This window comes from Gastrolobium bilobum, unplaced genomic scaffold (genome assembly GCF_033153095.1).
Source record: "Gastrolobium bilobum isolate Gb01-03AN ecotype WA unplaced genomic scaffold, APGP_CSIRO_Gbil_v1 utg2122, whole genome shotgun sequence".
Taxonomy (NCBI): Eukaryota; Viridiplantae; Streptophyta; class Magnoliopsida; order Fabales; family Fabaceae; genus Gastrolobium; species Gastrolobium bilobum.
Genome location: NW_026897715.1, coordinates 945,864 through 957,156, shown reverse-complemented (window position 1 = coordinate 957,156; position 11,293 = coordinate 945,864). Strand labels below are relative to the sequence as shown.

Genomic DNA, 11,293 nt, shown 5'->3' with positions numbered 1-11,293 from the left:
ACGTCGTCCAAGCACTCCACGTGGGCAACCGTATGTCACTTAACGTGACACATCAGCACCGTCACTCACTCTGTCAATTTTCATTTGACAGAAGGACTAACGTGGGACCTGTTTGACATTGTTGGAGACTTTTTTTTGAGTTTATTTTTTTTATGGACTAATTTGACCACCGCATTTTTTTGTCATAGATCAATTTGGGTCTTTACTATTTAAAATAAGAAACAGTTAACCCTTGTTTGTTATCTTGTGCCATCAAATACGATAGTCGATATTATATGAGCCCTAATCATTTTCCTAATTTTTTTTCCCTATAAAATCTGTAAGAGTATTGGCTCAGCAAAGTTGACTATTTTTCCTCTCTCTCTCTCTCTCTCTCTCTCCGCCGAAGCATCTTGCTCTTCTTCTTTTTCAAAGTTGTAATGTAACCCTTTCTTGCCGTCACCTCATCGTTGACAACAAAGAAGTAGAAATCGAAGTCGTAGTCGAAGTCGTCACTCACAGACTCAGTGAGTGTATAAATTAAAAATTAGGTTATCGTGTGGGTGAAGAAGAATCAAGATCCAGATCATATGGGTGGAGGTGGAGTTACGGCCAACGCGGAGGCGCAGTACTCGTCGGCGAAGACCTCCGTGTGGTGGGACATAGAGAACTGTCATGTCCCGAAGGGTTCAGATCCACACGCCATCGCTCAGAATATCAGTTCAGCGCTTGTTCGCATGAACTATTGCGGTCCTGTTTCAATCACCGCCTATGGCGACACTACTAAGATCCCTGCCTCTGTACAGCACGCCCTCTCTAGTACCGGAATCTCCCTCAACCATGTCCCTGCAGGTAAACTATCTGGGATTCCGTCACGTTGAAATTGTTAGATTTAGGTATACAGCGTGACGGATGAAGAGAATAGTACAAAACAATATTGTATATAGACGTTATCTTATGCGATACAGAACACAAAGTACTGATACTAATTAAAAACCCTACAATAAGAAAACAAATATGAAATCGGAATTTTTTTTATGAAATATAAGGAAGTGGAGAAATTACCCTTAAGAGGTCTCTATACTCTTGAACTATTTTTGCCTAATTAAATCCCACAATTACAGTTTAATTTACAGCTCAATTTCACATTTCATAGTTCAGCTTATCGCCGTAGTTGTCAAAAACTATCCGTAAATACAATGAAGAGTAGTAGCCTTGGTACTGATGTTAGTATTGTCGCCATGTGATTGGTAGATCATATGTTCAAATCATGCTACCAGCTTCTTGCAAATGCAAGGTAACACTGCTTATTATAGATGCATACAATTGGTTTATAGACACATGCAATGAGATTATAGATCCACACAATGGGTCTGACCCTTCTGTATTGTATTTTTTTTATTATAAATACAAGTTAAATCATTTCTCAAAAAACAATAGTATTACTCTTTAATTAGCTTAGAATTTCTTCTTACCGGTGAGGGGATTTGAAGGGTTTAGTGGGCATGGCTGTCTGATTATCTTAGTTTCCTGTCTTGAACCTTGTCAATGTGTCACAAGCTTTCTCAACGATCCTTTGTGAATATATTCATTCCAAATACTGTGAAACTTGAAACTTTCAATTTCTTATATACATTTTCATATGTGGTAATAGGTGTGAAAGATGCTAGCGACAAGAAGATTCTTGTTGACATGCTGTTTTGGGCAGTGGACAATCCTGCACCTGCTAATTATTTATTAATTTCGGGTGACCGGGACTTCTCTAATGCTCTTCATCAACTGCGGATGAGGAGATATAATATTCTTCTTGCACAACCTCAGAAAGCGTCAGCACCCCTAGTTGCAGCTGCTAAGAGTGTATGGCTCTGGACTAGTCTTTTAGCTGGCGGACCTCCTCTAACTAATGGTGAATCACAACAACTTGGTAATGGTAGCATTGGATCATCTTCTGACAGCGTACACACTCCAGTCACAAGTTCTACGCAGATACAGCAACAGCTGGGTTCCTATTCTGAAGTTCATGTGGGAAATTCGAAATTTCCAAATGGAGGAAGGGGATTTGATTCTAGATATCAAGGGAAAACGGCCTGGAGAAACCCAAGTCAACCAAATGGACCCAGAGCCATGAGTCCACCGCCGGTTGGACTTCAAGATAATCATAATAATGTATATTCTCATCGACCTGGCAATTACAATCCTAATGTTCCCCTAAGTGGATCTGCTAAAAATTTTGTTCGAGCCAATACTGATCAGTTATGGAGCAATAACGGTAATCTACAGGGCAATCGTCCAAATCCTTATCCACAGCCATTAAGATCAAACAATTTTCCATTGCAACCTCCTTTTGCCCCTAGTAATTCACGTTCTCCAAATTCCCACACTTTTGCAACTTCACCAATGCCACCGAGGACAGGTGGTCCCAACTTAACTACGGGACCACTTACAAATGTGTCAGGTATTGGTAATCTGAACATTTCTGGATATCCCAGCAGTGTCCATAATCCACTTACTGTTCAGCAACGGGGTGGAGTTTTGAAACAGAATCCTAACAGTAATGCACCACGTCCGGTAAGATCAACTGATGAACAAAATGGACTTATGGTACCTAGCAGTAGCATGCAACAATTATACCAAGGCCATCCACATGGTCCGGAATATCAACCTCCACCATTGGCAGCAATGGGTAATAATAACCTTCCTGGTAATGGTATGTGGGGATCTCCTGGATGTCCTAAACCTTCTGAATATGTCCAAGGCCTTATTGGGGTTGTTTTACTTGCCTTGAACTCACTAAAAAATGCAAAGATGTTGCCAACTGAGGCAAATATAACTGATTGCATCCGTTATGGAGATCCCAAGCACCGCAACACCGATGTTAAGAAGGCTCTGGAGAGTGCTATTGAGCAGCAGATGGTGGTGAAACAAAATTTAGGTGCTTTGCCATTGTATATCGGTAAGAATGATAAACTTTGGAAGTGTGTAAATCTCATAGGTGGTAATCCTAAGCAGCACTCAAATGAAACTTGGGATGAAATTCAAAAGTTTTTAACAACTTCTGCTGGAAGATCGGCAATATTGGCTACCCAGTGCAAGTAGGAATATTCTAATTTAGTTTATTTTCATTTCCTGAGAGTTGTCTCAGTCTTCTAATGTCTTTATTTTCCTTCTCTAGGTATGAAGCAGGTCTTGTGATAAAGAGTATGTGCTTTAAAGATCTTGCTTTGGGCGATGTTCTTCAGATATTGAACATGCTGATTACCCATAAAAAATGGATTGTGCACCATCAGTCTGGTTGGCAGCCACTTAACATTACTCTTCCTGAGACAGACCCTGACTCAGGGGTCGATGCTGGCACATAACTGCACCCTGATTGGGGTAATAGAAAGGCACCCAGAGAAAATCTCATAAAAGTTACTGAATATATTATGAGCCAGTTGGACTAGGAATTATTCGAATAATCCTCTTTTTCTCGTGTGAATCAAAATGTAGGTAGTAATGGTGAACTGTAGTACGATAATCACGTTGAGTCTTTTTGGTCATCTTGAGGGAGAAATGAAAGGAGCATTTGGACAATAGTTGAAACATACCAAACATGCAGTTTTCGTGTGGTTGCTGAGGTTCCGACTATTGCCTGTTATACATCACAGTGAATCTATCCTGGAATTAGTATGCTTTGAGCTTCTGCTCGTTTTTTTTTATCTTCCTACAGATCTATATTCTGCTTGGAGATTGCCTTATCACACTGAACTCCTTCGATCCTTTTATTGAAATATTCTAAAAAGTGATTGGGATATTTGCCAAATGTGTTTTTCTAGAAGTAGATGAACCTTCAAGCAAGTTAGGTAACCGCCCTCAATGCTGTTTGATTATAACTTGAGAGAAGGGATCTACCAAGTCTAATTCTTGAGAGAGGACTGTGGAATGCGAGTCCAGAAACTTTTGTATTGCCTTTTGTTCATTGATGGCTACGTCTTCGAGATGTTGCAGGGCGTTTTAACTAGTGGACAGAGAATACTAAGATTGCACAAAAATTGAAGGAGACCGCACTCTAAACTCCTTCATGAAGCTCATGATTTGCTATCTCAACAAAATTACAAGGTATGTTTATTATGGAAATTGACTATGAAAAATCACGTTATGCAGTTTCAACATGATTCAAATATGGTGAAACCAAATGGTAGTGCATCCTATGAAATCTCTGGTTGCTGATGGTGCCTACATATTATTTATATGGAATTAGCTTTAGGATGTCTGGCTCGAAGCTCATAAATCGGTAATTTAGACGGGAATTGGTCTCTGGTCTTGCTGCTTTCTATTGCTTTTTAATGTTAGTAGATGCGTCTATAAACCGTATTTTAATATTTGCGTTGTATCAGACAGATTGTTGTTTAAATATAAACCGTATTTTAATATTTGCATTGTATCAGGTTATCAGACAGATGGTTGAGATTATCTCGGTAGATGTCCTTAGGACTGGAATAGCGTTCAATTTGTTTGATCTAATTAAACTTTCTTAATCTTTGGAATGGTGGTTCTCGTGTTACACTGATCTGCCCACTGGTGTTAGCACTGAGTACATAACAAAAGTAAGGGTCTAGATGACAATTATTCTGTTCGGTAGCATTTTTTCTGAAAAGAATTTCCATGACTCGGAATAATTTTTGAGAAAAAAAAATTGATAACATGTTATATTTTTATTTCGAGAATAAGAATTGTGTTTGATAACACAACAAATAATATAATAAAAAATAATTTCTATTAAGAATAAAAAAATTTCGAATCATCACTTTTCTTTTCATATTTTGTGACGGTAGTGGAGGTGATGGTAGTGGTTGTAGCGTGGTGATGGCCACGGTAGTGGTGGTGGTGGTGATGGTGTTAATGACATGGTGGTGGTGACGGCAGTCGCTGCGATGCTGGTAGTAGTTGTGGTTGGTAACGGTGGTGGTGATGGTGGTGGTGATAGTGGCGGTGGTAAGGTGGTGGTGACAACGGTAAGGTGGTGGTGGTGGTGATAACAGTGACTGCAATGATGATGGTGGTGGTGGTTGGTAACTAGTGGTGATAGCTGTGGTGATGACGTGATGATGGTAGTGGTGATGGCGTGGTTGCTTCAGCGATGATAGTGGTGGTTGGTGACGGTGGTGGCAATGGTGATGATGTGGTGGCAGTAGTTGCGATGATAATGGTGGTGGTAGCAGTGGTAGTGTGACACCTAAATATTTGAAAAATGAGATTATATTATAAAATTAATTAATAAAGAAAAAAAAATATTATCAAAATTTCTCTTGAGAAATTGATCTTAAATATTGTCTTAGGGAGATTATATTAAGTTTGAGACCTAAATTAAGGGTGGGAGTGTATAAAACACATATCCTATCAAGAGAGTACATTATTCAATAGGATGCATATTGCATAACATGAAATATTTATTTTTCTAACTGCATGTTTAAATTTACTCCACAAATAAAATATTATGCGATATTAAATACTAAGAAAGTCAATTATAATATTTGAAATGTTAAATTAAGTATGTGTGCGTAATGGAGAGATTGAAAGGGCCTAAGCCCAAAGACTAAACATTAACAACTTAGGAATAAGGATATGCATGAAGCGGTTCATAACCGGTTTCGACAAAAATCGAACCGATCCGATTTTAAACGGTTTGGTTTTCAAACCGAACCAGTTTTCTTTTTTTAAAGCCGATTTTTAATTTTCTAAACCGGTTTAAAACCGGTTTATGGTTCATAACCGATTTTGATTTAAAATCGGTTTTAATTTCAAAACCGGTTATGAACCATAAATCGGTTATCAAGTTCAAAACCGGTTTATAACAAATAATTTTCATGGTTATGTATAATCTCAATCGAAATGGTCACATAATCTCAAAATACAAATAATTTCCTCATTCTATCTTCACACAACACTCTTCAAGTCTCAATCAACAGAAACGAAAGAATCAAATTCCAATACCTTTGTACCTTCTTCTTAACCTTGAAGCTAGTGGAATCCATGAAACCACGTACAACTCCGTCATGAAAAGTGATATTGATATTAGGAGGGATCTATATGGAAATATTGTGCTTAGTGGTGGGTCAACTATGTTTCCTGGCATTGCTAATCGAATGAGCACAGAAATCACTGCTCTTGCTCCCAGCGGCGTGAAAATCAAGGTGGTTTCGCGACAAATTAACCTCGATAACAAAGTTCACGTGTGCCAAAGAAAACCTGAGCCCCATCGCACTCAATTCCTCCCCCAAAAGCATTCTTCGAAACTCCCACTCCAAATTCGCAAAGAACAAGAACAAGGATTTTGCTTCAAAGTTCACGGAACCAAAAACGAAACAGAACGCTGTCGTTTTGCGATGAAGGTAAGTAAAACAGTTTGGTTATGGATAACATGGATAACCAATTATTTTTATGGTTTGGTTAATAACCAGTTTATAAAATAAAATGCAGTTTGGTATGAAACCGATTTTTAAAAATAACCGATTTTTTAAATATGGAGTGGTTTGGTTATGGATTATAGTTTGGTTCTTTTGGACATTTTGAACACCATGGAATTAGCAACAATTACAATAGTCAACTCCCTAAGCTTTTACAAACCGGCTCAATACCCAATTTGCGAATCCATCAATATAGATATTTCTTTTCTTTTTTTGAATAAATCACATGTATTCTTCATGAGAGACAATTTTATTCGGAACGAATCCAAAATTAAAACTATAAACCACTTCCAAAGATAGTATTGAAAAAGATCCAACATTTCTTTATCCGAGATGATGATGATTAGATTGCTCATACTAATTCACTCACTAGAATTTTGTGTCTGAATAGAGCAAATATATTGATAGAAAAACTCTTGAATTTACTAACTCTTTTGACCATTACCATTCATTATTCTCTTTCGCTTCTCTCTTCTTTTATCATCAAAATCAGTCGTCATTATTTTCTTTCTTTGTCATAACTGTACTTGAGTGTTTGTGCATCATGATGTCTTTTTCTTCTGAATAAAACATGAAGTCCAACAATCCAACATAGATTTATTAAGCGAGAAAACTAACAAATTTTTATGCAATCAGAGGATAGGGACTGGACTGCATTTAGGAAAAATGTTATAATAGGCGAAACCGTGTTGTGTCTTATATTTCTTTTTTCTTTTTCTTTTTCATATCCACGTACCATACCCTGTATCCATGCTTCCTAGCATTCCTAGTTAATTCGGTGACCAGACGTTAGAGTCACCTTTTGATTTCCTGGAATACAACCTTTCATACTGAATAATAAACAATGAAAAAACACTTGAATTTGGGAATTGTGCGTATTATCAGTCTACACAAGAATCTATATTTAAAATAAGGAATCACACGGGCTTGAGCTCTATTTAAAAAATGTGATACTATAATATAAAATCTATATAAATACATGCTACGATGGGGTTGACACCGGTGGAAAGTCGTGGTCTTCGCTGACAAGTGACTGGAGGATAAGATGGTGGAGGGGCAGCTGCATGACTAGACACACCTTTGGACAAAGGATCAAAGAATGACACAATATAATGTTAAGAGGTTTGGAGAGTAGCAATGATACACCTTTTGAAGACGGGAATAACTAAGAAACAAACACTTGAAGACGTTAGTCATGAGCTTGTCTTTCCCTTGAGTAAGATTGCGAACAGAACAAGTACAACAAAAAACATGAATAGGCACTAGATGCAATGGACCATCAGGGAACAAAATATGAAAAGGAACTTCATTGTCTAACACGCGGTGATTAGGACAAACGACATAGAAAAGTGGCCGAAAGGATGCACAACCAGTGGAAGGCTACCAGAATGACATGCAGTGGGGAAAGAAGGTCGTCTGTGTGAAGCACGAGAAGGGGGGCGGCCGCTGCACAGTGGGCACAACAAAATTATGATTAGGGTTTAGTGGAGGCAAATCTTTCAAATCAAGAGCTCTAGTACCAACTTGAATTCTTGGACCCTATTTACACAATGTGGTACTATAATATATACAGCCTATACAAATCCATTCTCACAAAGACAAACAGTTGAAATGTCAAACTTCAAGGTTATTGTAAAATTTGATATAAAGTATAACATCAATTGGTGCAATGAAGGCTAAAAGCATTAAACCGGCAGAGAATCACGATTATATTTACAAGAATAAGTCCATAGATCTCAACAACACTGAAGTTAATCCTAGGGAATTCTGCTCAGCAAAGCTAAAATGAGCAATTGCTGTAGTTTCTCGGTAAAACCTGCAGTTCATGGTACCGAAACCATCAGAACTAGTCAAGTTTGCAAGCAACCACAGAACCGTTGCTATTATTCATCATAAAGACGACACCAACACCTCTCAACTGCCAATAAACAGAACATCGCTCTAATAAGAGTGAAACCAAATATAACACAACTGGAAGAATAAGAACAAAATAATTAAAATAACAACTAACAGGTGTTGTTTGGTTAAACATAGAAAGATGGCATGGACTCTTAACAGTTTCGAAAGAACTTGCTGCCTCTATACGTATATTATGTACCAAAACCTCAACTGTAAATTCACAAGCAGTACCAAGAATGAACTTCCTCCACTTTCACATGGTTATAAGTATGAGAAAACATAGGGTTGCAACTTTTCTCAGTAATGCTCCATTTATGAAGGAAATATTAATTTACCCTGTAACGAATCTTACTTGTTTCCAAGACAAGAATTTTACATGAGTATTGGTTTCAATAGACAGGTACAGAACATAAAATCTCTACGGTAAACGATATCAGTTTGCAAAGAATAAGATGCTATGAATCACCAACCAAGAGAATCCCAAAAGGGCATGATCACGGTAAAAAATATTATCAATATTCACTAACAATAAGGGAATTTGACGAGAACAGTTCATCACATTCAAATTTAACAGCATGTCATCCTTCAAAATGCAGACAAATTTTTTCTATCTTTGAGAGGGAGTAGGGATGGTTAATCTATGACACAAATGTTAAAAATAAGACAGACAGAGAAAGCTTTAGGTCAAATTAGGGAATATGATAAAAAAGATCAAAGATTCAAACATTATAAGGAATTCAAAGTGCGCACTTCTGATGGGATAGAACAGCAATTGCCCTATACATTTAAAGCCTTGCAAATTAACAATTATTCATGGAAAATAATGTGAATTTATGATGTTTACATTTGTTTTACCAGCAGTGTTTCACTCCCAGCATATAAAGTATAAAGGAATATCCACATTGATGCTGCAATGATGCAGAAACAAAACTTTTTAGATGGGACAAATCAAATGTGCAGTGGATTTGGGCACCTGCTAATGTCAAATACTTGTATTCATAATGACATTTTCGATGGACTCGGCACCACATTACGGCACAATCACCAGCCTCAGTCTCACAGCAGTTATATATTCAATGCAAACCACATATTTGGCAAAGATATTGATAATAATAGATGTATTGTTTAAAGGAGATCAGAGCAAACCTCTTCATTCCGAAAGAAGAGTACAAGTGAAGCCACTTTGGACAAGTTGGTTAACTCCATCCCTGAACTTGTAATAGTCATCAACTTTGTTGTAGACTTGATGAGAAATTCGTGCATATCCAGTTAGTGGCCCAACTTCCCCATCTCTGGGAGGTCGATAGTATATGGGGACTTCAACTCCAAAAGCATCCCTCAAATGTGTCCTTAACTTGAGAGCATCAGAATCACTAGCAATCCCCAAAGAAGCAGGCAAACCAACCATGATCATGCTAGAACACATATGTCGAGGTGTCCCAAGATGAGTTTCCCAAGCTTCGGACAGCATTTGTCCCATCTCCACAACAGCATCATGATTCCTCCTCTTGATCCCTTCAATACCACCTTCGAATCTATTAACGAATTCCAAAGCCGCAGGAACAACCAACTGAGCACTATAATCCCTTGTCCCAATCCAAGCACTTTCTACAGCCAACCCATTGCCATACTCATGAGACACCACAGGATGATGCAAATCAGAACACTTGCGACTGTACAAGAATGCAATGGAAGGTGGGCAAAAGAACCACTTATGCAAATTGCTGGTGTAAAAATCAGCACCAATCTCTTTCATATCAACATCAGTACACCCAATAGAATGAGCAGCATCCACAAAAACCTGGTCAACCCCTTCCTCCCTGCAAATCTGAATCAATTCCTTCACAGGAATAACAACGCTAGGCATGGAAGTAACATGATCAATCACAGCTAGCCTAACCCTCTTACCATCACCCTTTCCACTCTCCAATGCCTTCCTAAACTCAGTAATAATCTCATCGTTAGAACTCACAGGAAAAGGGAGAGGAACTTCAACAACTTTACCTCCAGCACGCGTCACATAGGCCTCAATGGACTTCTTGACAGCACCATAAGCGTAATGAAGCATGAGGACAACATCACCTTTCTGGAATGTTCCTTCTCGGAAGGCCCAAGCGGTGTGCTGAAGAACGATGGCGGCAGCGGTGGTGGCGTTGTCGACGATGGAGATCTCATCCACGTGTTGAGCGTTGACCATTTCCTTGATTATGGTTCTGGATTGAAGAATCCCTCGTTTGAGTTCGTTGAAGTAGAAATGGTCGGGTTGCCGGAGAAACTTCAGCTGCCACTGTTGTTGGCCGGCGATGACGGAGGCGGGGCAGCAACCGAAGCTTCCGTTGTTAATCCGAGCAACGGAGAGGTCATGGTGAGAAAACTCCGATTCAATCTCCGATGGAGTGATGATAGACAGTTTTGGCTTTTTGGTTATGTGAGAAAGAGCGGAACCGTTCTGTTCCTCCACGTGGTTGTTGTTGGATGCCATTATTGGAGAGTTCAGTTCAGTTCAGTGGTGAAGGTGAAGATGACAATTCCAGAACAGGAACAGGAATTGGAACAAGAACACCATACGAGAAAGCGAAAGAGAGTGAGATTAGGGACAAGAGAGACACAACTAGGGTAACTAAATACCTTCAATACTATGAAACTAACTAAAAGACAAATTTACTTTTTTAACAGTTCCATTGCCACACCTTCAATTCTCGCTTACTCACGTGATTTGCACGTGATTTGATTTATGTTCGGTTTGCTGTTTCTTTCGTTCTGATCCAATGCTATCATGTGATTATATACAGCGAAAGGAACCACGTAGATGTAGGTTTTAATACGGCAATAAACATCAGCTTTAGGCTTTGCTTGAATCCTCAATTGTACAATTCTGCAATTCGGTTCATTCAAAAAAGAAAAAATAGAAAAAATAGAACCAAGTTATCTGCATTTATTCCCAAAACGACGTCGTTTTGGTATTGAAA

The 11,293-nt window shown here is 38.5% G+C and overlaps 2 protein-coding genes across 4 annotated transcripts; one reads left to right on the top strand and one right to left on the bottom strand.

Annotated features, from left to right (window-relative positions):
* Window positions 1-385: 385 nt before the first annotated feature.
* Window positions 386-4,457, top strand: LOC133309443 (uncharacterized). The gene is made up of 3 exons (XM_061510218.1): window positions 386-831; window positions 1,634-3,071; window positions 3,152-4,457. The coding sequence occupies exons 1-3, from the start codon at window positions 570-572 to the stop codon at window positions 3,336-3,338; spliced, it is 1,887 nt and encodes a 628-aa protein (XP_061366202.1). The 5' UTR covers window positions 386-569; the 3' UTR covers window positions 3,339-4,457.
* Window positions 4,458-7,745: 3,288 nt separating this feature from the next.
* Window positions 7,746-10,937, bottom strand: LOC133309448 (probable L-cysteine desulfhydrase, chloroplastic). Of its 3 annotated transcripts, none has more exons than XM_061510227.1 (2): window positions 9,471-10,937; window positions 7,746-7,871 (listed from the first exon to the last, which is right to left on the bottom strand). In XM_061510227.1, exon 1 carries the CDS (start codon window positions 10,804-10,806, stop codon window positions 9,475-9,477), a length of 1,332 nt encoding a protein of 443 aa, XP_061366211.1. In that variant the 5' UTR covers window positions 10,807-10,937; the 3' UTR covers window positions 7,746-7,871; window positions 9,471-9,474. The 3 variants fall into 3 exon arrangements, with proteins under 3 accessions (XP_061366211.1, XP_061366209.1, XP_061366210.1); XM_061510225.1 differs by lacking the exon at window positions 7,746-7,871 and adding an exon at window positions 7,942-8,343; XM_061510226.1 differs by lacking the exon at window positions 7,746-7,871 and adding an exon at window positions 7,942-8,241.
* Between the last annotated feature and the right edge of the window lie 356 nt (window positions 10,938-11,293).

What these genes read in the sequence shown, in the direction of transcription:
- LOC133309448 (XM_061510227.1), bottom strand. Translation starts at nt 10,806, where the DNA reads ATGGCATCCAACAACAACCACGTGGAGGAACAGAACGGTTCCGCTCTT.
- LOC133309443 (XM_061510218.1), top strand. Translation starts at nt 570, where the DNA reads ATGGGTGGAGGTGGAGTTACGGCCAACGCGGAGGCGCAGTACTCGTCG. An exon ending in CCTCAACCATGTCCCTGCAG is followed by an intron (nt 832 to 1,633) that starts GTAAACTATCTG and finishes ATGTGGTAATAG; the next exon opens with GTGTGAAAGATGCTAGCGAC. An exon ending in ATATTGGCTACCCAGTGCAA is followed by an intron (nt 3,072 to 3,151) that starts GTAGGAATATTC and finishes TTCCTTCTCTAG; the next exon opens with GTATGAAGCAGGTCTTGTGA.